General features: G+C 27.1%; 1 protein-coding gene across 1 annotated transcript; it reads left to right on the forward strand.

Moving 5' to 3' along the window:
- Positions 1-27028, forward strand: LOC129961675 (general transcription factor IIH subunit 3-like). The gene is made up of 12 exons (XM_056075207.1): positions 1-137; positions 5830-5903; positions 9334-9440; positions 10369-10496; positions 11211-11273; positions 11424-11482; positions 11577-11651; positions 14565-14618; positions 15480-15548; positions 17435-17570; positions 23232-23268; positions 26869-27028. The coding sequence occupies exons 1-12, from the start codon at positions 110-112 to the stop codon at positions 26942-26944; spliced, it is 906 nt and encodes a 301-aa protein (XP_055931182.1). The 5' UTR covers positions 1-109; the 3' UTR covers positions 26945-27028.
- Positions 27029-27241: the final 213 nt, after the last annotated feature.

Genomic DNA, 27241 nt, shown 5'->3' on the forward strand with positions numbered 1-27241 from the left:
TATGAACGAATGTCTAATCAGATACGGTTTGGCGTTCTGGAGTGAACAGTGTGAGACACTGACTTTATTTCAAATTAAGTTACTTTTGTATTTTTTTCTTTCGTAATTAATGATGAATGAAAACGCAGCTGATGGAGGTAAGTTCTAATTATTAGCTTTCTTTCTCCGAATAATAGAAAATATAAAATTTACACGATTTTAGAAACTGATGTATGTAGATTGATTTAAAATTTACGTATGGGTGCTAAAGTGTTGAATTATTTTGGGGCAATATTTTGCCGAAAGTAATCGTGGCAATTTTTAGTGCAATCCTAAAAGCTGTTTGCTATATCTGCTAATCCATGATGGCGGACTTTTGGCGAGTTCCTGGACGATTAGCATGATTTTGACGTGCTTGGCGGGAAACTGCATACTTATAATATGTTTTACCCAATTATTAAAATCCTATTAAAGTTAATTGCTGGATTTCCGAAATATCTCTTCTAAAAAATAATGTTTCATTTTGAAACAATTTATTGATAATTATGTTGGTGTTAAAAAAAAAAAAAAAACTTGTCATCTGTTAAATAATTTATTAAGATTTTAGCACCTCTTAATTTTTTATATATGCTAGACAAAAACACTACAGTGTAGAAATAAATAAAATAGGAAAAAAAAGCTTCTGCACATCTTGAACTTAATTTTTGAAGTGCTGAAAACAAAGTTGTTAAACAACAGAACACAACGAAAATTTTTGTGAAGAAATATGAATGAATAAATAATATGAAAAAATAATCCAGAATTGAATTTTTAATAAAATATCCAAAAATGTGATACTTGATTGATAGATAAATCATGTTTAGAGGCAATTACATGGAATAAAACATGCGGAGAAAAACTGCACATATAAAATCTGCACATATTAACTCTTTGTTTTCTGTAATTTTTTTCATATACATAAAATAAGTGCCAAACCATATACTAATTAAGGTAATTTATATCTAATATTCTTCAAATATGAAAGTAAAACTTTTCGGTGCCTCCGTATTAACGCCACCGCAACTACAGATTTGGCGGTTTTCAAGTGCTGCCAATCATTTTCAAAATACAACGCCAAACTGCCAAATCTGTAGCTGCGGTGGCATTAATACATAAGAGCCAATTTTTTAAAGATAGAATAACTGAATTTTACAAATATTTGCTGCCTTGATTTGAAAACATTAAAAAAAGGCTTACAAGATTTTCTTGTAACTGACAACAGTTATTTTCACTTTTAAAAAGAAACAAATCTGTTGTCAAATCCTGAATTACTGACATTCACCTTGAATTAATTTTGAAAGTAGTCATGGTAAACAGTGGTCTTTCCCCAAAATAAGAAAAAGTGTTACGGAGAAGATATGACATGTGCCAAGAAATTAACATTTATTATATCTTCTTCCATTTTTTTTAATGCTCTGTTTTTAATTTCTAGTGATATTTCTGTAAAAACTGAACTTCAGGAATTTTATGGCCCAAGTAAATTTGAATATAGCTTATGTGGCCTATGTAGCAGTTGAGGCTGATAGATTTGGTTTAAACTTTTCATAGATCTTTCTGTACAGCATAAAATTCATTTGAAATTACACTGAAATTCCAATGGGTAATTTTTTTATTACAAAATGCAAGTATGAAAAAGAGAATGTATTTCAAAGAAGAACTGTTTACCAAGGAAGTGAAAAATAAATAGGATACAAAATTTCCAATATTTCTAATCAGTAAATGCTATTTTAATTTTAAATTTCCTATATTTCCTAAAACATGAAATACAAAAGAGCTGATAGATTTTTATCATATTTTGAGTAAAATAGATTTTATATATTGTCTTGATAACAAAACTATGAAATTATAAACACAATAGGCCAAGGACTAAAGACCTAAATGCATACTTCACTATAATGTGGAATATTATACAGAATGCGCCATATTTTGCACATATATGCCAATTCTGAAGGTAAAACACCCATTTCTCATTATGTTAAATTTGACAAATTAGAAGAGCACACTGCATTTTTAAAGAATATTATTTTTGTAAATTTCAGTGAAGATATACATTTATAAAGTAGGATCTTTCTGTTATATATATGCTTATGTAATTTGCATATAAAATTCACTGATTTTTAAGGAAAAAACTATTTTCTTATATGTCTTTGTCTACTTTCAATAAAAAATTTTCAAAATTTGTTACTTGCATTTTATAGTGGTTCCATGATTTTATTGCTCAGCAATCAAAATATATCAGCAGTTGTATTTTGGTGTAATATGACCTATGGCCACTTTAAGATCTGACCTGTATACCTATGGAGGGGGACACTAAAAAATGGAAGTACCAGAATTTATATATCAGTTAAAATATTTAAATATAATTATTAAATATTATATTTAATTTTAAATATAATTATTAAATATTATATTTAATTTTAAATATAATTATTAAATATTATATTTAAATATTATATTAAAATATTTAAATATAATCAGTAATAATAAGTAAAATTCTTACTTATTATTACTTAAATTACTTTTCTACTTTTGTAACATCCCACATATAAGGACATCTTTTAGATCCCTGCTTATCATTTCTATTAAAAAAACAATTAGGAATTTCCCAAAGCCTGCAGTTATATCTTGTAACTGTATGTGGTGGTTTGCAAAATAAGGATAAGAGCAACAGATTCATAAAAAAAAAGGCCTGATTCATTTTTTACTGAAAGCAGGGCCATCTTTCATACTGAGCTAATTAGGCTGTGTTGCAGGCATACTATTGATCCAAAGGTTTCTGAAAAGTCATTAAACCACCTTTTATTTTGATTTTGAATTAAATTTTTTTTAAATTTTCATTGGGAAATTTAAATAATTACTGGGATAGAAAAACAATAGTCATTAAGAAATCTAAGTTAAATGATTTAAGTGCTTTCTGCTTAAAATGTCAATTTAGAAAATTTGGATTAAGTTAGATTATTAATGTATTTGTCATAATCTATGTATATAAAATTGAATTAATATTCGTATCTCTTCGTAGAATCGATACATTTTACACATATTATTTATAGCATAGAAGAAATAACTAAGCTGTTATAAAGTTGCTGTGTCACCCTAAAAGAAATGAAATAAAAGTAAAATGGCTTTACATTTTTTCTGCTAGAACTTCATATAATAAATCATGCAAAAATTATTTTTTCATCTTAAAATTAAAAAAAAAAGCTTTTTAATGACACCACTTTTGTTTTTGAATGACTTTTCCTCAAATTTAATTGAATTTTTCAATTTTTTATTTTATTATAATTCTTTTTCTGTTGAAATTAAACCTATTTTCCTTTTTATTTGCATAGATCTCTTGTACCTATGATTTCATTACACGTCAATACATGCTACTAATAGGTACTTTTTTATGTGCTGGCTTTTGTATTTACCTGTAAAAACAGTCTTTTAAAACTGCCATAATTTCTTTTACTGTTTAACTTAGTTTTGTTTCATATTCGAGTATTTTTATATCTTTAAGGCACCCAGTTGGCATATCATGCTTTTTAATGACGGTTTTTATTTTGAATAAGATTTTATTTTACTATCATAATTTTGTCAGTTTTTTCGTAACAATCAGACATTTTTATTGCACAGGTTTCAAAGTCATAGCTTTTTAACATGTCATTGGATATTCTCTTCTAGTATTAACAAACTGCAAATATTTGGCCTCTGTTTGATTTCATAGAATTTAGAAATGTACCCTCCTTCCGTTAACGATTAATATTGTATCATTAAGACTAAAAATTCAAATACTGGATTCTGAAACTTTAACATTAAAGAAAAATATGAATGTATCAACTTTTAAAATAATACATACTTGAATATGATTACAAAATCTACATAAACTAAAAATATTTCCTTAAAAAATTTTTCATACATGACATTCGGCTGAATGCATGCTGCTCTATGAAAATTATTACATTTAGCATTAACTGAATTTTGTAAATATTAATGTTTGGTTCTTAATAGCATTAAAGATTTCTGTATCTGTTTTTCTGTCAAGTATTAAATCAGAGAAATATCTAATATCTGAAAAAAATTTAGATTGTTCTTTTTATAAAATTGTTAATTTTTGAAGTTAAAACTAAATATCACTTCAAGTTGAAAATTCTAAAAGAAGTAAAGAGTTAGAGATTTATAACAACAATGGCTGTTATCTCCTGGTTCCAGATATAGAGAGCAAGAAATTTTATCTATTGACACAAAAACGTGCACACAACACACACAATCAAAATGAAGTCGGTTCAGTCAGTCAGCAGTTGCAGAACAGCTTCACTGATATGATTCAGTTTATATTCAGGTTTCTAAGATTCAAATGAATGAACTCTGTATTAAAGAGTTCACGCAACACAGAGTGATGATTGGGTTAGAGAGACCTAAAGAGGCTGTAACATAATGTGATCAATGAAGTTAGTAGATATATCATTGTTTGAAAAGAAACTTGAAGATTGGTTTTGTTTGCAGTTATTTTTCCCAAAACATTTTTGAAGGAGACAGCTTGTTTCTAGAATTAAGGCCTGAGAGAATTATGTGTTCAATATCATTAATCTTGTTATACTCATGACAAAGGGGATCATTTTAGAGGTTAAAAAGATTAAAAAGTCTTCATGTTATAATTGTTTTGCTGATTAGTCTGGCCAAAACATCTTCATTTTGATTTCTGGATCAGAAAGAGAATGCTTCAATGGTAGGAATGTATCCTAATGAAATAATATATATATATATATATATGTATATATATATATATATATGTATATATATATATATATATATATATATATATATATATATATATATATTGATAATTATTGATTGTAATTTGATGTGCCATTTTTTTAAGGCTTGAAATAATATCTTCAGGGAGATCCATTCAATCTCAGGTGTATTTTCTGTAACTTCTTTGGTTGAACGATCTGCAAGTTCTCAAGTTGGCCTTGTTTCTATCACAATTAAATATTAGGGGAGGACAGCCTTTACTGCAAAAAATCCTAGATATTTCATTTCAATCAATCACAAAAATAAATATTTTGCCAAATTCCAGAGTAATAACTTAAAACAAATAACTGCTGGTGAAGCTGTATATACAGTGGTTAATATTTTATAAATTAAAATGCATTTGTTTATGTCAATCAAATAAATAATTATAGAAGTGTTATATAAAGTGCAGAGTGTTTATGTGTATAATACTGATTTATGTATTTTGATTTTTAAATAATAATTCTATAAGCAGAAAAATTTTAAAATTTCTAAATAAAATATAACATGTTTATACATGTTTTATTATGTCAATTTAAATACTCAGTACATTGTTATATTTTTGCATTAAATATATAGAATAAAATAGAAAACATTTTTTTTCTTAATGTATCTTTTAAAATTTTTCATATATTCAATAAGTAATTCAGTTTTGGGAAAGTATTAATTTATAAAATTGTAAGGCATTAATCAGAAAATAGTTGGCACTTTCCTTTTCCATCCTCAATGAATTTTATGTGGTAGATATTCATGTTATACTGTAAGATACTGAAATTCCTAATCTATGTTTGATGGGATAAATTTTAATAAAGTATTGTAGCCAATTTAAAATTTGTTAAAATGGTCATGATTAGAATGTGTTTTAATTTTATGAAAAAAGGAAAAGAAAAAAATACATGTATAAGTCTTTTTTAATGTCCTATTAAAATAGTTTTCCTGGTCTGTTGAGAAATAAAATTTTTTGAAATCCATTATTAAGTAAAATATTTTTGTCAGTTTTCTTTTTTTAACATATAATTTATTCTGTTTATTTAGAGGAAGAAAGAGAAAGTTTAGTTGTTGCTATAATTGATTTGAATCCATCCCCACAGATGATAAAAGATGGAGAAGTATGTAAAAGTGCATTGTTTTTTTCCTGCCTTTTGGTTTTAGACTAGCATTTCCTGATATTTTGAAATATATATATAAGCTCTTTTTATCATACTAATTTTTTATACTATAGTAATCATTAAATTATTTATATATTATTGTTGCTTTTCTCTATATATTTTAAATTTCATAAATTTAATACAAAATTAGCAATAAATAGAGACTTACAACTTTGTGAAATAATCTGCAAGATTTATTAAATTTGATGGTACTGATACATTCATTGTTTGTCATTGGTGAAAATTAGTATTAACTGCATGTCATAGGGGAATTTAGTTAGATTTTATTTTTGAAAGAATCTGTTAGTGTGTAACCTTTGGCAATTTTTTACACTATTAATTGTTGATATGCAATTATTATTAGCTACCAGTTTGAGTGATGCAATTTCAAAAGAGGTTCATGACTAAATCGACAGGATATAATACAGTTAAGCAAATAGGTGTTCATTTTTTTAATTCTATAATACATTCAACTATCTTTTTCTATAATCTTTCTTTAATAACTATAATTTTATTACCATTCTGGAAAAATTGATTTTAGCTAAATCGTATGTGTATGGAATGATGCAACAACTTTGCAAGTAAAATTCTTGAATTATTGGGTTAAAGTTATAGTGGTATAAATATCTTTGTTAAAAATAGTTTTAAAAGATTAAACTAAACTTAATTATTTTATAATTAATTTGTTTATTAAAAAATAATTAAGTTTAAAATTTCCATCAATTATAGTTCACTCCTATGTTAAATTTGGATCCATTCCTGAATGATGTTGTTCCTTTTGTGATACATAAGCATCTGGACAACAAAGAAAATGTAACTTACATAACTTAAATTTATGCAATTGATATATGATTTTACTGGAAAAAAAGTTAATAAATAATGTATAGAGCGAAGCAACGTTATGTTTTTCAGCTTTATGATATCTCAGAAAGGTTATAAATGAATCTTAAATCCAGCTTTATTTTCTTATGTATTGAAATGAGTATCATTTCTATTATGACTGCATCAAGTATTATAAGTTTTATTAATCTGCATTTTTACACTTGGATTTATACTGAATTATAAATGGCTTTTTAAAAGAACTTTTAAAAGTGAAATTGTAAAAAAATTGTTGTTTAATTTAAGCTTTAATGATTTTTGTCAGTTTTTAAAATTTTTTTTCTTTATTACATTTTTATTTCACACTTCATTTGTTTCATGTTTGTAAAGTTGGAATTTTGCAAATTTTTCAGTTTTTATTTTTAATCTTTTAAAACTAATTTCTAAATTTGTAACCTATTTATGTTTTCAGTGGCAATGCTCTATTTTAATACTCCATATCTTAATTATTAATAAATTAAATCTATCTTTTGTTCTGTATAAAGGTTAAAACTAGAAATAAATTACCAAAGAAGAAAAAAAAGAAAAAAAGAAAAAAGATTTTAGATTGATTTTTAAAAATGAATTAAAACATTTTTTTAGTTTATAACAGTGAAACTTAAAATATTATTTTTCTTTAAACTGGGTTGCCACGGCACTGGGAAAACCAGAAAAATATAGGAAATCTAAAAATTATCTTAAAAAACTGGGAAATTGGAAAATTTCAAATAAAAACTGGGAAAACAGGGTGTTTTAAGTTTCTTAGTTCATTCTTTTTCCATTTAAAAATTGCCGATCCCTAAACATTGTAAGAATAAAATATTGTAAAGATCTAAAAAGGAAACAGTACTATTTGTGATTGTATAACCTCAGAAATTTGCCCATTTTCTACTAGCTCTCCCCCCCCTTTTTTTTCTTGTATAGATCAGTCCAATTTCCTTTTGAGGAGGCAATTGTTTTTTCCTATAAGATTCCCGAATTTCGACTAATGGCATGTGCAAGAGTGCTGAAACTGTATAAGAGAACAGAATAAATTTCCTTGTAGGGAATAGCAACATTTAATTTGTCGAGGCTTTGTAGCAGTGTTTAGCTGCTCATACATGAATTTATTGAATAGTTTGTTTATTATTTGAGAAATTATGACCTTATTCAGAGTAGATAAGAGTTTTTTTAAAACAATGAGCTGCTCAAAATCCGTATTTAACACTGATTGGTTTGATAAAAAATCTCAATTCTGATTTTGCTGAAGAGCTTGATTTTTCTTTGTTAGAGACGTTTTGCAAAATCTGTTTGCTGCATACTGCTCTCTTTGTATGAAGATAATAAGCTTAAATAGTAAGAATTTTTATGTAAAAATTTCTGTAAAATTTTAGATCTCAGTACTTGTAGACTACACATGATCCATAGTATATTTCATTGTGGTCATAAATCTATTGGATAGAAAGTAGATTTTACTTTTAGAACAATATTTAGAATGTTTAAAGATAATCCTGCTGAATGTGCTAATTTCGTGGAAGTTGCAGATTCTTCTAAATTTTTATTAAAGTTTTGTTCTGGTTAAAAAATATCAGTGTTTGTGAATGTGCTCTAAAATAAAACATGAAAAATTATTTAGATTTCAGTTAAAAAAAAAAAAAAAACTTTGCCTGGATCTGTCTTGAGTGATAATATAAATGCTTGTCAGAATAAATTGATTTTGACTAAAATTTGCTTCTCTTAAGCCATTTCTTTGAAAAATTCAGAAATTTGAACCAATAGTGCCTTTCTTATATGAAAATCTTTTCATTTTTGTTAAACAGTTAATAAAAAGTATTGTCAAAAGAAGCAAAATCATTATAACACCTTACTTTTGATAGAGCTAGATGATCCTAAAAAATCTAAAGTACTGATATTGGAATAAAATAGCAAATCAACCTTTTTAGCAGAATGCTTTATTTTTATGAAAAATATTATAAAAAATTATTTGAATGCATGCTAGATCCTGAATGCTGTTTGCATATTCTCTCTTATACTGCATATATGTGCAGGTAAAATGTAGGGAATTCTTTTTCCAGTTTTGAATGGCAATCTTATTAAAACATATATTTAAAGAAAAGATTCTTAATTGCTTTTTACATAATATAAATAATATATTGAAGTATATTAAAAGATAACCTATTTGCATTTTTGAAAAATAAACCACATATAGTAGTTTAGCTTGTTTACCAGAAATGTTGGTTATGTCTTTCAATGAAATGTCTTATACATAGTTTGGTATTTATGATTACTATTTCAAAATCAGTTCTGAAGTTTATTAATCAATTAAGTTAATTAAATTTTGGCTCCATCTGATAGTGAATATGAGAAAAATTTATTTCTAAATACTGTAATAATAATAATGTATTCTTAAAGATTTGAAAGAAGAAAATAGTTAAAATCTCTTTACTTTTTAATGGTTTATATAAGAGTGTTATTAAAATTTGCTTTTTATTTCATTTATTTTCATAAAATATGTCAAAAACTAAATGTAATTTTACTAAATTTTTTTTTACAGTGTATTGTGCCAAAATGTTTGGATGCTCTCATAGCTTTTTGCTGCTCCCATGTGATGCTGAATCCATTAAACAAACTTGCTATCATTGGTTGTCACACTAGGCAGAGGTGATTTCCCTAATGTTTTTATTCCACGATGTATATTTTCTTTGTGTGAATCACTGGTCTTGGCTTTGTCCTGCTTTTTTCTAGTCAAACCTTATCAGTTTCATTCCTTGTCTCTTGCGAGATTTTAACTTGGAAAAACTATAGAGAATTGTAGTGGTTAAACATAAAAATTATGGGTTGATCATATTTTATAATCAAAATTTATATTATCTATTGTCTTGTAAAATATTAAGTTTATTAAAAAAGAATATTCACATCATTGTTTTTTGTTTTTGTTTTTTCTTAGCTCAATAAAGATAATAATAGTAGTAAATTCTAAGTAAATAATTATTCAGAAATAGTTATTCTTCCAATTTCTTTCTGCTTGAATTTTTCTTTCTTCCAATATATAAAAATATTCTTTCACTTTTCCAAAAAGGTGGAATAATTTACATCAACAATATATTTAATTAGCTGATGTTCTTCGGTATTGCCAGGTTTCATCAAAATTATCTTAGCCATTTGGATTTTAATTTACAGAAGTTTCAAAGTTTTTAATATCTCTTCTAGCATTTCTTATTTCTGAACTACATATGTAGTGTTGTGCTAATTACCACTGCATATACATTTTTTTTTTCAGAAATTAGGTTTTATTTTGAAAATTTTTAATTTGTAACACTTGCAAAGTTGAGTTGAAACTGTATGGTATTAATCCCGATGGCATGCTATTTTTCTTTCATGTTTTCCAAAAGCAGTTTTTATATGTGTGTGTTATATACTTACTATAAAATATCATAAAAAAAAATTTGTATTTAAAGATAATTCTTATATTTAAATTTGGTAATGCTATGTTTTTGGGAGCATGAAATTTAACATGTTACAGACTGGTTGCAAATTTTTAGTTTGCTTTTGATATTCATTGAAATTGAGGTTTTATTACTATTTCCAGTGCCTTTTTATATCCACTTCCATCTTCATCAGAATTTGAAGATTTTAGACCTTCTGATGGACAATATGAACTCTTTGCCAACATCAAAAATGCAGTGCATACTAATGTGAAAAAGTTAGTTCTACAAAGTAAGTTCTTAAAAATATCTATTATATTGATAAAATATTCATGTGTAATTATTCACAGAATAACTCATGAAGTGCTTTTTATATCAATTTCCTTGCTCATCCATGCGATGGACAAAATGAACTTTTTAATGAATATATTAAGAATATACTGCATGCTATTGTGTAGATGAAAGATAAATGAAGAAATTATAAAAAGAAGTATTACTATAAAATGTTTCTTGGAAATAAATGTGAAAATAGTTTTCTTATATTTACATTTGTTTTAATTTTGGAGAACTTTTTGTGATTTAACTGTACTTGCATAAGTCTTTATTAATGTGCAAAATTAACAGGGAAAATGATTGAGCTAATTTATTTTAAAGTTAACCTTTTAATTGAAACATTATGTAATTCCTCAAAAGTAATTGCTTTATTAAAATTTTATGCACATTAAGTAAAAAAAAAAAAAAAAATAGAAACTAATTATTAAGGTATTTAAAATAAGTAAAAGATAAAATTTATGTTATGCATAGATACATTTCTGCAAATCATAAGTTATTTATTTCTTAGATTGCTAACTCTCCTCATCCCCCTCTCATATTTACAATGCTACCAGTTATGTGCATTTTGCTTCTAGTTTTTTGCATTGTCAAACTTAATTACTCTCTTTGCCAGATACCTCTGCAGCTCTAGTTTGTTTTGTTAATTGTTGATTTACAACTTTTCTCTTTGCAGATAATGAAGAGGAAATATATACTGAATCACTTGTGGCTGGAGCAATGACCATGGCTTTATGTTGTATCCTTAAAAAATGTTTTCTCTTTATTAGTTAAGGCTTTTATGTGTGCTTATATAGTTTTAGATTTGTGTATTTTGTAAAAACCTTTCAGTTATGCTGGGGTGAATATCTATAAATTCATTTTGTGTTTATATTTAACTGATATTAAGATATACATCGGTTAAGAAAACAGCATATCATTGAAAAAAAAATTCAGGCCAGAATCTTGGTAAGTATTTTAAAAATGACTTGTAATAACATGTATTTGTAATGTGCCATTTAATTCTACTGATACTAATTGTGGCTCTACTCATTTTCTTCAGATCGTGTCTGCATCTGGTGATAGTGCTTCACAATATATGAATTTTATGAATGTTTTTTTCACTTCCCAAAAAGAGGTATTTTGAGTTGAATTACTGCATGTTTTTAATTTATAAAATATATTTTTTAATTTTGCATTTCAAAATTATTAAAAGAATTTAGCCTTATTTAGAGAATATACGATAATACCATTAAAATGTTATGATGTTGCTTACTACAATGAAAATATGTGTGCTAAAAAATTGTGGTTTTATATGGCTCCTTATTTTCTTCTTTCATTTTGAATATTTCTATTGTTTGTTTTGGAAGATAAAACAAATTCAAAATTCGGTAATGAATTCAGAATAAATAGTTTTTAATAAATAGTGATTAGTTATTATTAATTCATTTTAATGATATAAATTTTAGATATTATATTTTTATTGATATGCAAAAGAAATGTTATTCAGCAAGCTTCCATTTATAGAGTGGCCAGCATTACTGCTTTTTGAATTTCTCTGACTTTTCCCTGACATTTCCATTTTTTTTTTTTTTTTAATTTTCCTGACAATTTTTGGATGTTTTTTATATCTTCAGAACCATGTTACTTTATTTTATTCTCTTTAAATATTATGCAATTATTATCTTAACTTTATTTGAAAAATTATTCAACTCTTTTAACTAAAATCCATGTAAAATAAAATTTAATTCTTAGGAGAAAAAAAAAACATTTCCACTTATTGAATTTCAGATAAGCTTCTATTATGTAAAACCCTTTCCTTTTTTGCAAATATATTTACCAACTATAGAAGATACATGCCTATTTAGCCAACCAATCATATCTCGGAATTGTTTGTCTAATTAACTTTTTAAAAAATGCAGTACAAAAATATATGCACAGTGACAGAGTGCTTAAGAATAAAATTATTTGTTTCCTTCCAATAGGATCTACCCTTTTCATACTGTTTACCAACATAACAATCGGAACTGAATAATAATTTTACTAACAGAAAAAAAAATATTTACAAATACAAAATGAAATCTCTACATCAAAATAAGAAAAATTCTTCAATGATATCATTACTTCATTGACTTTTAGCTCACCAACTATAATAATAATAAAAAAAATCACTTGCATATTGGCTCAATGTTTAATCCATAAAATAGAGAAAAAAGTGGAAAATTGCTCATTATCATTTTTTTTTTCCTTTACTGCATAAGAAGAAAAATGTATTAGAAGTATAAATTTCAAAAAAGATAGTATAAATGATTTTTGTAAATTTTTGTGACAAAAAGTTTCATGTGCATCAAACTATATAAGAAAATGGCCACCCTTCTCTTTTTTAAAAAAAATTACATGACGCATGTTTGCATATAATGTATCGAATAAATTAATTTCTTTAATATTCTTTTTAAATTATAGAGCATTTTGTTGAATGCATGGGAAATTTTACACGAACACAAATTAAAGAAAAAAGTTAAAAGAAAATATTGGCAATGATGTCCTTTTCATATTGTGCATAGCTTCCATTCATATGAAGAATTTTAAAATCCATTTTCATTTGTTTAAAAATAAACAAAGAAAATTGTTTTATGGAAATAATAGTAATAACATCCATTACTTCATAATTCAACAAAAAGATCTCCAAGAAGAGGAAAAAAATACTTATTGTAAAATACTTATTTAATTTAGATAAATTGTTTTGCAATTCAATATTTTACAACCTGTTTTGAATATTAATACCCAAAATTCATTCTTTCTCTTTCATAACACATAATATGATCAATTTAACATTTGAAGAAAGAAAAGGTAGGAAAGGGGAACAGCTCCATATGTATCTTTTTAAATAAAAGAAGCCTATTAAAGCTTTAAAACATAGCAGGAGCTGGGCTTCAGTTAGGCTGCCTTTTTCCATTGTATGCAAAATCAATTTCGCTAATTATGTCAATAACTTATCATTCTGAAAAAAAGAACCAAAACTTTTGGTGAAAATATTATATATTTATAGATATGTACAATAAATTAGATATGGAGATTAATCTGTCTTCCATAGTCTGTTTTAAACTATTAGTAAAAGTTTGATTTTCATTTATGGTCGTTTCATTCTACTTATGAAAAAATATCAACAAATTATCATTTTTGATAAAAATTACTGATTTATATATAAAAAAAATGTCCAGTTTTATAATAAATTTCAATAATTTTTCCCAACCTCCCAGAATTTCATGGTGAACTGGCCAGCCTGATTTAGCAGCATTTTCGACAGAACTTTGAACAGTATTGGTTGCTTACTTTCATGCTGCGAAAGATATTCCTATTTCAGTTATGATATTTTTTTAAAAAGTATTAAAGTTTTTTCTAAAGTTTATTTAAAGTTTTGTGGCTTGTCATTAATTGATGTTTCAAGAAAATTTACTTAATCGATTGTAGGTTCTTGTGCACCCCTACTAATATTGTTTTGTGCGTTACCTTCTTGATCAGAAGGTACAAAACTGTTTGATTTTCTCAACTTTGATGAAAGCATTGTGTTTGCTGCATATTCTATGAAATATGATATATTATAAACTATTACAAAATGTAATGAAGGTACTACAATGAATAATTAAGAAACTTAAGAAATGAGATTTGCTTTTGGAACAAAAAGAATTCAGTTTCACAAATATGTTACAGATTATGTTTTTACAAAAGTATGTCATTAAAACTATGATCCTAATATTAAATCTGTTCATAACAAGATGATATGCTTATATATATATATATATATATATATATATATATATAGTTAGGGTAATATGTTGTAGTTATTAAAGTGAATATGCGAGTTCCAATCAAATTTTTATCATACTTTTATAACATAATTCACAAATTTCCATTTAATAATCTTTTTAGCTAATGGAATTGTGAGACTTAATTAAATAGAAACTTGATGGTAATTTACAATATCTATTTATTTTCTAATTTTATTTTTTTATTTGTTATGCATTTTAGTTTTTTTATTGATTTGTTCCAGGGAGTTTTAATAGATGCATGTGTAATAGAGAAAGATTCTGGATTATTGCAGCAGGTAATTTTCTCACTTATTCTGATGTATATCTTTCAATGTAACATGTTTGCCTTTCATTTTGAAATTATTGATGTATAACAGAAGTTTAATGGAAAAAAGAAGTTTCATTGGATATGAGTATTATTTTTATTCAAAAATAAATTAATGATAGGAATTAATGCCATTTTTTTTTTCTTAAATGAGACTGCTTTTGACTGCTAATTTCCTCACATGATCAGATAAAAGATAAAATATATATTATGTGATCTTAACACCTAAATGCTGTGATCTAAGCATCAAATTTTGGGTGAAGTCTTTTATTGCAAACTTTGTCAAAATATATGAATCCGATAAGACTCAAAAACTACTAGATAGATAAAATCTGATGTGTAGTTTTATCTCCTGTGTTGTAAATATGTATCAGTTTCTAAACAAAACTCTCTGATAGTTGATTGTATGTCTCTCTATTTACATCATGTGATTACATTAACTCAAAAATGCAACAAATTAGAAAAGCAAAATTTTGTTGTGATCAAAGTTGTAGATTAATATCAAGTTTTCAACTGAACTAATCAATAGGAAGAATCCTAGAATGATACTAGATTGTATTTTAATTGGGTAAAATTTTAATGGTCATTGCTCATTAAAACGTTTTTGCAACCATGTCGGACGTATAAATTTATCTTCATGAAACGTAAAATCTTTGTGAATGGTGTAAGTTCATGATTCAGGCAAGCATTACATAACATAGATTGGTTACTCAGAGACTTAAAATAGTATTTGGGCATAAAAGAGAAGCTTTGACAAAAGGCTTGACTTTTTGAAAATTATGAGGATTTTTTTTATTAAATCTTAATATGTATATATCATTTGTTTTTTCAGGGTTGTGACATAACTGGAGGAATGTATCTGAAAATTCAAAATGTTTCTGCCTTATTACAGTATTTATTGGTATGAAATTATTTTTTACGCCCATGTATTTGCTACTTTTATTTTAGAATGTTGATATGTTTATAGCAAGGTTGTTGTATGCAGCCCAGCAAATATAACTATTTGTACCAAAATTTTTGTAAAAATGAAAAAGAAGCAAGTGATGAAATTCCTATTTTTACATAATTAATAAAATCGAAATTAACTATGTAAAAATAGGCTGGGGAATTAAAACATTAACTAAAATTTAAAGCCTTATAAATAAGTTAGAAACAAGGCTTGAAAAATTTATATCCTCAGAAGTAGTAGTTTTTTATTTTATTTATAAATACAGAAGTAATGTCTAACAATATGCAAATGGAGGTAATTGAGACTCACTGCTGTTCAGATTTGGAAGTAAGTTGCCTTGGAAGTACTTCTCAATGCAAACAAATATTTTCATTTATAAAGGGAAGTAAATATTCTGTCAGTTTCAAAATTACTGATAATCATCTATGATAAGTTTGGTAAATATTCAATGCAAGCAAATTATACTGTGAAGTAGAAAAGATATTTGCACAAAGAAGCCAAAGATCATGAAGAAAACATTTACAGTTGGACATGTTCTTTTTTAAATTGTGTTTTTTAAGGGAAAAAAAAAGAGCTATATATATTTATATATAATATGTGTAATGATATCGCTTAATTCTAAATTAATCTAAATAAATCCTAATTAATTTCTTAATTTTTATCTTAATTTAGCCCAAGTTAACTGCATTCTAAAATGTTCTCTTATTTTCTGATCTACTTTTTTTTATTTAATTAATGCAACAGAAGCTCTTTAAAATTGCTGACATCGACAAGTTCCCATAAGTGATGGGATAAAAATTTGTCGATCTAACACATTCTTTTAAAGGATCCCTATAATCCCCTTACCTAAATCGACACATGTAAAGAAATCCCATCAGAATCTCATAGTATAAATAATTCGGGGAAAATATTTTCTGTCTCTTTTATGTTCTTCTGCTCTTGTATTGCTGGTGAACGGACGGCAGTTCTTTCGTGCTTCTTTTACATAAATTATGCCTCCTGGGATGGAATAAAAGTGGAGTTTAAAATTCGATAATGTCTTCTCTTTCTTTGACCTCTGCTTAAAAATTATGTTAACATATATATTTTACAGCCCCCTAAAATATTATTTAATTGACCTATGCTGTCATTTAAGTTTGATACCTTTCAAATTGGGAGAAGGAGATTGCTTCCATGTTTGCAGTCATGACTGAAGTCTCATCATTGCTGAATATTATGTTTTAGTTATTTATGAAATGAATTCAGGCCTCTATAAATTGACATTGCAGAATAATATGACTTCTTCGTTTTTCATCTTCTCCTTCACCTTTTTTTTATTTTTTATTTGACTTGTTTTATGTTTGTAAAGATGGAATTTCATAATCAATTTCTTAATCACTTTTATATGTTTTTGTGCTTTGAAATCAATGTTTGTGCTCTATTCTGATATTTTGAGAATTTAATTATCAGTTGATTGATTAGTTTAAATAAAGTAAAAATGCAAAAAAGTTACATAGAATTGTGGAGAAATTGATTTTAGAATTCTATATTTTATAGGAAGGGCTATAAATGAAGACTAAAAGAAGAAAATAATAAAAAAAGTCCCCCCCCTCCTTTTAAAAATAAATAATGCCATGCTTTTAAAAATTGTATTTCTTTAAAATTGAAACTTGAAATATATAATTTTAATATTTTTATGAATGAAATATGATATACTGTTTGTGTTGGTAAATAAAGTTTAAATTACTAAACTGATTTATTAAATTTGTGGAAAAAGTATTTGCACTCCAAGATTTTTATTTATTCAGAAGAAGAAAAAAAATTAATTTATTTAAAATCTAATATATGTTTATCTCTAGTGGATATTTTTACCTAACATGGAGACAAGGAAAAAAATGATTCTTCCTACACGAGTACATGTTGACTACAGAGCAGCCTGTTTCTGTCATAGAAATCTCATTGAAATCGGATATGTTTGCTCCGTCTGCTTATCTAGTAAGTATTTGTCTGTCAAAAACAAAATTTCACAAACATCTCACAAATTTCCAATTTTCAAAAGTAAAATAGATTTGAGTTTTGATTCTGTTTTCTTATACAGTTATAATTGAAAACAGTATATTGGCAATATTTTTTTAATTCAGTTTCACAGTATTTTTAAAATTATCCTGTTTATGCTGGAGGATTTCACTTGACTGAAATAACTTCCAAAAATTTTCAGTTTTCTGCTCAATTCTATTTCATTCCTAACCATGACAATGGTATTATCTATTGTTGTTGTCGTGTGACAAGTGCAATAAAAAATTAAGGAAAAAAAATGGAGAGAGGGGGACAATTAGATTGGGCCGAAAGCATGCAGAATAGGCATTATTTATGGTATTATCTATTTTTAATTGGGAATGAATTATGGTAAGGGAAACAGCCTGTATGTTTCTTTCTTGCAGCCACTTTTCCTTAGTTATTCTAAATGATGTTCTGTCCATATGTTAGTTTTTGGTGCAAAATAATACACTACAAAGTTTTTTTTTTTTTTTTTTTTTTTTTTTGTAAATTTTTATAATTGTAATCATAGTTTGCAACCCATTTAGCCATTGTGCAAATCTCCTTCCATGAGTTAAACATCCAATACTTTTCATAAATCTCATCAAAATCTGTTTGACCTCTATACTAGATTCAAATTTTTATTAGAATTTATCAGATCTTCTTATGAGGGAGAAACATTTTATTACCAACATATTGTATTCATCGAACTTTAGATGGAATTTAAGTTTTAACCTTTCCCACACATGTAAATGATATGGCCTTCCATTCAAAAAGTGCCTATTTACATTTTTCTATGCCCTACTCATCAGATCAATCATATCTAAATTTTACCTATGATCTTGAATCTTACTTTGCTTTTGCTCAAATATTTCTTTTGGTATATGATTTGATGCTTTAACACGTCTAGAATAGCTATATTTTTCATCATTTTACATTGTTAAAATGTTATCAGAATTCCTAAATTGCTGCCTTTGATGAAAATGATTAAAATATTTTTACCCTAGAATGTTTCATATACAAGAATAGAATTTCTTTTCAATTTTCCATGTGCTTTCTTACAGTCTGAAGTTCTGAAATGTTGTACAGTTATTGATATTTAGTGACAGTAGAAAATTTCTGAATTATTAATCAATATATTGATTTAATCAAAAATATATTTTATAGAAGTTGCATTATCTGAAAATTAATTTCGGATTTATTAGTTTTCGGATTCCGTAATATATATTTTTGATCATGAATTATGAAATTTATAAAAGACTAAAAAAATAGAGAATAGTAAAAATAAATCTGTAATATTCTTTTATTATAGTAGGAAAAAGTAGAAAATTATTTTTTTCATTTATAATCTAATATTTATTATAAAGTTATTAAAACATAATGAAAATACGAGTAGAATAAAACGCAAGTTAACCATAAATATGATTAAAATTTTAGTTTTCATAAAGTATATGTATCAGAATTACAAGTATATTTTGTTTTGACATCTGTATTTTATATGGAAAGTTAGTTATATGGAAAAACTTAAGAATTTTATTATAAACGAACTTCTTAGAATAAAAGAATTACTAATCTTTACTAGAATATATATTATTTTTGTAGAATATTAAATGTAGAGATAATATACAAATTGGAATGTTTGTTCTTTGAGATCTAGAATATTAATTGAAGGTAATTTTATTCATGATTTATTAATTACTGTTTAGAATATGGATAAAAATTAAGAGTTCATCAGTTTTTATATAGTTTTGTATCAGTATTATAAGGATTTTATGCTTTTGCTTTAACATCTATATTTTATATTGAAAAATTGAGTTCAGTTATTGCAATGCCTTTGCCTTACTGCCTTACAAAGTTGCCCTTTGCTGTAGATAAAATAAATTATATATATGAAAAATATTGGTGTACATCTTGAGATGCTGCAAGGACTAAGCTTCATAAAATTGAAATTTTTGCTACATTTTAAAGTTTTTTAAAGAAATAATCGACTTTTGATTTTTAACGTATAACAGTGCCGAAAAATTGCCTTTTGGTGTAGATAAAATAAATCAAAAATGTGAAAAATATTGTAGTACATCTTGAGGTGCCGCAAGGGCGTTAAAGTTTCATGCAAACACACTTTTTGGAATTTTTTGAAAGATTTTTGCGTGTCTCGATTATGAAATAAAAAAGCTTTAAATTCGTGTTATAATATGAATAATATTGCATTGGCGTGACATCCAGGACATTGAGTCATTTCTAGAATGGATGTTTTTGAGGGGTGTCTGGTGACAAGCTCGGAGCTGGTCGCAGGTCAGTGACTTTTCCGAGTTTTGAGTTGGCTTCTTCGTTTCTTCTATTGTGTAATTAATTTGTTAGTTTGTGTGCTTACATACTTTGTTGTGAGTAAAAATGGCTCAGACTGAATTAGTGAAGACAAGACAAATGTTAAAATGTGCTATTTTTGGAAAATTCAGTGATTTTCTTGAATGTAAACTGCCTACTTTCGAATCTATTATGAAGTGCTACTTTTTTAATAGACATAACCTCAAAATTGCTTCATAAAAGGGTCCTTATGTAAGTGAAATATGTGACATTTTAATTCCCAAAAGTGACAAATATGGCCAAGAGCTACTACTCTCATTGTTTTTAGCAAAAGAATTTTACAAATGATAGAAGTTTATCTCGTAAAATGCTGGAATTTATTAAAGTCTGTAGGCAGGAAAAGGTGAGGTGATTCCATCCTCACAAAAATTAAGATAAGCTAAATGCTTATTTGCTATTGCTGTCTATAAATGTGTAAACTTGTACTTGTATAAAAGTAAAAAAGTACCAGTTATACCTCTAAACAATCAAACTTTAACAGGAAAATGGTTATAAGTAATATTGATATAGCTACCACAACTGCTTTGAGGAAAACCAAAGCAAGAAAAAGTAAATGACTACAGAGAATAATATTTAATCAAGAATGAGGGGAAAAAATACTAGTGTATCTGAAACAGTTATTGGTAACAATGACAGCGCTGAAGAAAAATGTGTTCTTTACATGAAGAGGCAAACCAGCCAAATCCATCAAATATATTTTATGACTCTGAGTATATTGTGAAAGTGTATGAGCTTGTGTGGTTTAATAGTTAAAACTTTCATGTATCTATGGTTCCAAAATCTGTTTAACCTTATCTTGTATTCTCTATATCTCTCTGATAATCTCAAGAACATTATATCAAAGAAATGGGTACTTTTCTGCTCCAGAAAATATCTTTTTGTCCATGCTGATAAACGTAAAATTAAAAGAGAACTTGGTTTACGATATGTTTTAAAAGCAAGAACAGGAAGTAGAGGCCGAAACAGGAAGTTTAAAGTACCAAAGATAAACTTCAATGTAAAGGACTACATCGACATGATCTCCTAACTTGAGAATGAGGTAATTGAACCTCCCTTGCTAAAACATGTTTTCAGTGACTCATGGCTCTCTGAAGCACTCTATAGGAAGGCATCCAAAGCTGAATCAAATAATATAGTGGACTTAATTATCGACTTTCCCGTCTTCCTTGTCACACAAAAGTAGTGGAAAGCTGGTGACCGATTCAGCTCAAAATATCTGTGATTCAGTCGCAAGAGAATGATACATAGGAGCAAAATTAGACTCGCATGTGATTATTCCAAAAGGAAAAACAGTTTAATGTACACTCATGTCCAAAATTAAGGTCACAAACATAAAATCTACAAAAAATGAAAAACTATTCACTGTGTTGCCACGAAATTTGGCACAGAGGTACACTACAATGGAAGTAGTGTACATAGATATGTAACAACATGGAAAAGATTTTAATTGTGAATTAAGAAACAGGGTATATCAAAAAGTGTTATATTATGAATCAGAGTTAAAGCATTTACTTCTGAAAAAGTCTATCTAATATGGAGTGTGACCACCGTGCACTGCTATACAGGTTTCACAACAAGCTTTCATACTTTTTATGAGGGTGTCAATAAATGTTTGGGGCAACAAAGCCCATTCTTCCAAAAGTGCGGCTTTTAACTCTTGGGGGTTATGCTGTGTAATGGCTCTTCCGAGACCATACCAAACATGTTCAATAGGATTGAGATCCGAAGAGCTCATTATCGTCCATAAACATGATGTCTGGGCCAAAAGCAACCCGGAACAACCTCACATAGGCTTCAAGGATCTCATCCCTATAGCGATGTGCATTGACACTACCCGCATCGAAGACGTGCAGTGATGTACGGCTGCCCAACATTATGCCACCCCCAGACAAGGATTCCTCTGCCACCAAATCTGTTGAATTCTTTTATGTAGGAGGGGGGATAGCGAGCTCCTCGCTCTTTCCAGATGAAGATTCGACGAGTGTCACTCTGTGTGGTAAATCTCGACTCATCACTGAAAAGAACACACCCCCAATCTTGCTGTGTCCAAGATTGATGTGTTCGGCACCACAACAACCAGGCTTTTCTGTTGGATGCAGTCAAAGGAACACACTTAACGGGTCGCCGGGTATAAAGGGCCCTCTCTGCTAGACGTCTGTATACTGCTTGTCTGGAAATTCCTAATCTAGACGCAGCAGCAAGGTCACGACCAAGTTGAGGAGCCATTGTCAGCCTATGCCGTCGTGCACTTAATGCTAAATAGCGATCCTGTGCAGGCGTCGTTGCTCTGTGTCTGCCTTGGTCGGTCTTCCTGGTTATAATACCACTTGTTTGGAATTGATTCCACTACCTGGATACCACCTTCGGTGCCATTTGTAACCATCGAGCCACCTCCGTTTGAGACTGTCCAGCTTCAAGCCTGCCAACGCCTCTCCATCTCAAGGAACTGTCTAAACGATTATGAGAACTTATTCTCACTGGAAACAGGTTAAATTTTTTGTTTTAATGCAATATTTACAAAATTGTGGGCAAAAATCCCAGATGCCTAAACGGTCTAATTTCAGTAGTTCCTCAAAAACTAATGCTAAACAACATTTTTTCCCACAATAAAGGTTAATATCTTGTTACCGGTCCTTCACAATATATAAAATATAATTTGTTTAAATTTTACTGGTAGCCATTTAGAATTACTTTGAAAAATATTTTTGTGACCTTAATTTTGGACATGAGTGTAGTTATGAAGTAGAAACATTTTGCAGCTGTGACATTTGTAATCAATAAGGATACAGAAGTAAAAAACACAAAATTTGACATTAAAAATATTTTTTATTATTATATGTTGTAATTAATATTTTTTTTCAATTGTAATGTTTATATTTAAAACCATTTTTAAAAATGTTGTATTTACGAAAATAAAAAATATTTTATTGAAATTTATAATTTTTCAACTTTATTACAAGCTTAAGCTTTTTGCAGCACCGTAAGAAAATGAAATATTGCAATGAAATTAAAAAAAAAAGAAAAAAAATTGAACCTAAAAGGCATTTTTTCCTCACTATTACCAAACAAAAAATCTGAAGGGGGGAAAAAAATTAAGGCCATTTAACTCAGTTTATCCTACAATAGGATGTTGCACCAGAATAATACTCATATTATCATCTAATGTTTTTAATAATTTTTCTGAAATTAATAGTTAAAGAAATTTAATGTTGAATGTAATTTTGTTAACCAGGAATTTGATCTTTTTCTTTCTAGTTTTTTGCACCTTTAGTCCTATTTGCTCAACTTGTCAGTAAGTATTTTGCTCATATACTTTCATTTTTTTTTTTCACAAATTTTGATTTGAAATCATCATTTAAAATCTTGCTGCTTAACAGTGGATGTGCACGAAATACGATTATCTTGTCTATAAAAAGATGTAGGATTTTGTTTTGCCATGTTGTACATCGTAAACTGATTACACATCGGGCATTTCTTTTTTCCATAAAAATTATTTTTAAAAAAGGAAATTAAATACTTTTTTCTTACAACATTAAATTTCAGTAAAAGGTTTTCCTTTTTTTTTAGAGCTTTTATCCAAATTTAAATTTAAGCTTAAATAATCTGCAGAAATCATTTTTGCATTCTGTTGAAACATTTAGGTTTAATTCCTTAACTTTCTTTTTTAGATTATTAGTTTTTTAAAAAAAATGAAAGTTTGATTTTTAAAATCAATGTTTCTGCTCCCACCCTTTACTTGGGAGCAAATATAGTTGCCTCTTTTGGATGGTTAACACAGTAGCTTTAAGCAATAAAATTGCTGTTGTATATTTTTCCCATGTCAAAGTGTAATTGTGTTATATTATAGCACCTATTTTGGGAAGAAAGTAAAAACATTTTTTTTCTCATTGTTCATGGTTTGTAATAGCTGATTAAACATATGTTTTTTTAATGATGTATGAAAATTAATTATTTAAAGGGAAGGCATTTCATATAATATATTATTGAATTTCACTGAATACTAAATTTTATTGTTGTTTAGATTTCATAGAATTGTTTTTAATATTTGCAACAATCATTTAACAAAATTTAGATCTTTGGTGCAAACCAGAATTACTTTTCTATTTGTTTTTAGAATACAAAATAACTTGATTTTTGCATAGGCTAAAAAAATGAGAAATGAAATATTAGATTAGTTAAGATAGCTAAACATTTTGCAATTTTATGAGATTGCACTTTATATACTGAACAATTTTATATTAATTTATGTTAATATATTTAATTCTTAAAATGTGAGCATACAAGAACGATTTATTTATTTTAAAAAATAAAGGGTAATCAGACAAAATCAAAAGTAAACAAAAAAAAGGAAGAAACTAGATTTCAGGAATTGTAGAGGACAAGTTGTTATGGTATAGGATGTGTAAGTACTTTAAAAAAAAAATTCAACTGAACTATTAAAAAAAATAATCCAACACGGGTTATATACCCTGAAGAAATAATAACTTGAATATAGGTCTTGGAGACATTTCAAAAGTACCAGTTCAGCAGATTCATATTAAAAAGTCTAAAATGTTTTGAAAAGTAAAATGAATCAAGATCCACATCTTTAAAAAAATATCAAAAGTGTTAAAAGTAAGATCTTGATGTTTAAAAAATAGACAATAATTTTGGTTTATTGGAATTATTGATTATATTTGGTAAAACATATCAAAATCAGTATTTACTATGCATAAAATAGTTCCTTTTTTATAAGAAAATATTCAAAATTTATCATGGACAAGAGATAGTGTGAGGCCTTTAATGTGATTCTCAAATTAACAGTCTTTAAATGTCACAAAGATTAAATGTTACTAGCCGCCCTTGGCGACCAGCCGGTTCGCCAATCTTAATGTTCGTTTACATTTTAATAATTAAATAAATAGGTTGAACCGGAGTTTAACACCCTTCTTCGCCAAGTTGCGATAACGCGCCAAAGCTGGCAATCTTTATTATGCACTATAATTGAACATCTGCTCCTTTGCTTTTGAGCATTTCGCAAGGCCGTTGTTGGCGATTTTTAAAAATTGCGCAAAGCAAGGGTTAAACTCCGGTCGTACCATTAAATATTTTACGCAATTCCAACTTTAATAGATTCTTCAGCAAAATATTTTAAAACTTCAAATTTTGATAGTCATATAATTCACTCATAATATTATAAAGGCCTTCAGTCATAACGTGATATGTATCTCTCTAATTTTCTTTTACCCCTCGTAGAATTTATGCTTTAAATTAAAGTGTAAATGATTAATCTGCAATTAATATAATAATTTTTTTTACTGAAACAAAGCATTTTTTTTTAATAATATGATTACTGATAATAGAGTCATTGAGCGTTTAAACTTTATGGGCACTAAAGAATATCTTTCTTAATTTATGTAATATCTCAAGAATTTGTCAAGAAAATTTTCACAGATTCATCATGAACAGATCGATTAATTAACAATGTTTAATTTTAAATGCATCAAACACTAAGAAAATAAAATGAATCGTTTAAAATAATCGGTCGAAAACAGGTTTAAAAAAACTACTTAAAAAACGATGTACTTAAAACTATAAGCATATACAAAATATATATAACTAACATAAATACAATTTACTTACAAAAGCATGCAACTAACCTAAAAATAGTTTAAGTCATCCGTTGATAATGGTTATCATGTCAACAATCAGAACACAATGCGCATGCGTGAATTTTTTTCGCCAGTTACGGTAACGCAAATGCGTGAATTTTTCTACGTCAGTTGGGGTAACGCTATGCAGATTATACATTTTTAATTTCCTTTATTCTGTGTTATTTTAATTCAAAAGTACTTCAGAATGAATCTGAAACATGGATTAATTAACAATGTTTAATTTTAAATGCATAAAACACTAAGAAAATAAACAGAATCGTTTGAAATAATCCGCCGAAAAATGTTAACCCTAGCCTCATTACTGTTGGGAGAAAAAAAAATACTGAACCCTTACTCATTTGGCGGTGGGGAAAATGGGAGAGTTTTTTGGCGGGAAAGTTAGTTTTAAATTAATAATTAAAATTTCAAAAAAAAGGGACCCCAGGTGCACATTCCCGACCTCTAAGTTATACATGTACCAAATTTGGTAGCTGTATGTCAAATGACCTGGCCTGTAGAGCGCCAACACACACACTCACATTGAGCTTTATTATAAGTATATAAATTTAATACAATCAAGATTTATCTTCTCTTTATAAAAAGTACAATATAATAATTTATTTGAATTGTATCAAAATTTTGTTATTGTTTTGGAAATTTTATTGACTTTACTAATTACCATCAAATCTGCAGAAATATCTTTCTTAATACACAAGTTAAATTAATAAAAAAAATACTTGAGATATAGCATTTGTCAAAACGATTTTCTACCATAGCCATTTTATGTAACATATCCGTTTGAGTTAAAAAAAAACTAAATCATGATGATATTATTAACAAATTTGCTATAAAACATATAAAAATGTGAAACAAAAGTTACAAATTATAAACTTATTCTTGTAAATCACATACCAAATTTTGTTTTATAATTTTTTGGAGCAATCATTTTTTTTATTTTTTTTTATTTAATCTATTAGCAATTTTTGTGTTACTGAAATATTAGGTTTAAAAATTTAATGAATTTAAATTTTAAAATAATTATTTTTATTAAATAAGTGTTTGTTACAACATTTGTTACAGCATGAGTTGTGCAGTAAATGTTCTTTTGCACAATGATTTATGAATATCGGTTATCCCTGTGACTGTATCTTTGTGCTGCTATCTATTGAAGTGTTACAGAAATAATTTTTGATTGCAAACGTTTTTGATACCATTCGGAAGCTGTTTATTCTAAATGTTTGAATGAAATTTCTTTTCAGAACGGCATTTAAGTTGGGTCCTCTTCCTACCATTATTGCAAAGAAAAGGAGGAAGCAAGCATCACTGAGACAATGATTTCAAATTTATACTATGAGTGTATTTCTGTAAATTTTTGTAAATGGAATTTTTATATATATAGAAAAGGTCTTTTGGTTCAAAGTGTGACTGTGCTGATTTATTGAATGGAATTCTAAAAAAAACTTACATTAGTTTAGAAGCATAATAGAACTCCAATTATCTGAAATTAATTGATATAAGAATGGATCTGAATAATTGACGAAAAAGGTTATTTTATAGAAAAATGAAATTTCTGATTTAAATGTATTAATTTAATTACTGCAAAAACTGTGACTTACATTTTGTATGCATACA

Source organism: Argiope bruennichi, chromosome 2 (genome assembly GCF_947563725.1).
Source record: "Argiope bruennichi chromosome 2, qqArgBrue1.1, whole genome shotgun sequence".
Taxonomy (NCBI): domain Eukaryota; kingdom Metazoa; phylum Arthropoda; class Arachnida; order Araneae; family Araneidae; genus Argiope; species Argiope bruennichi.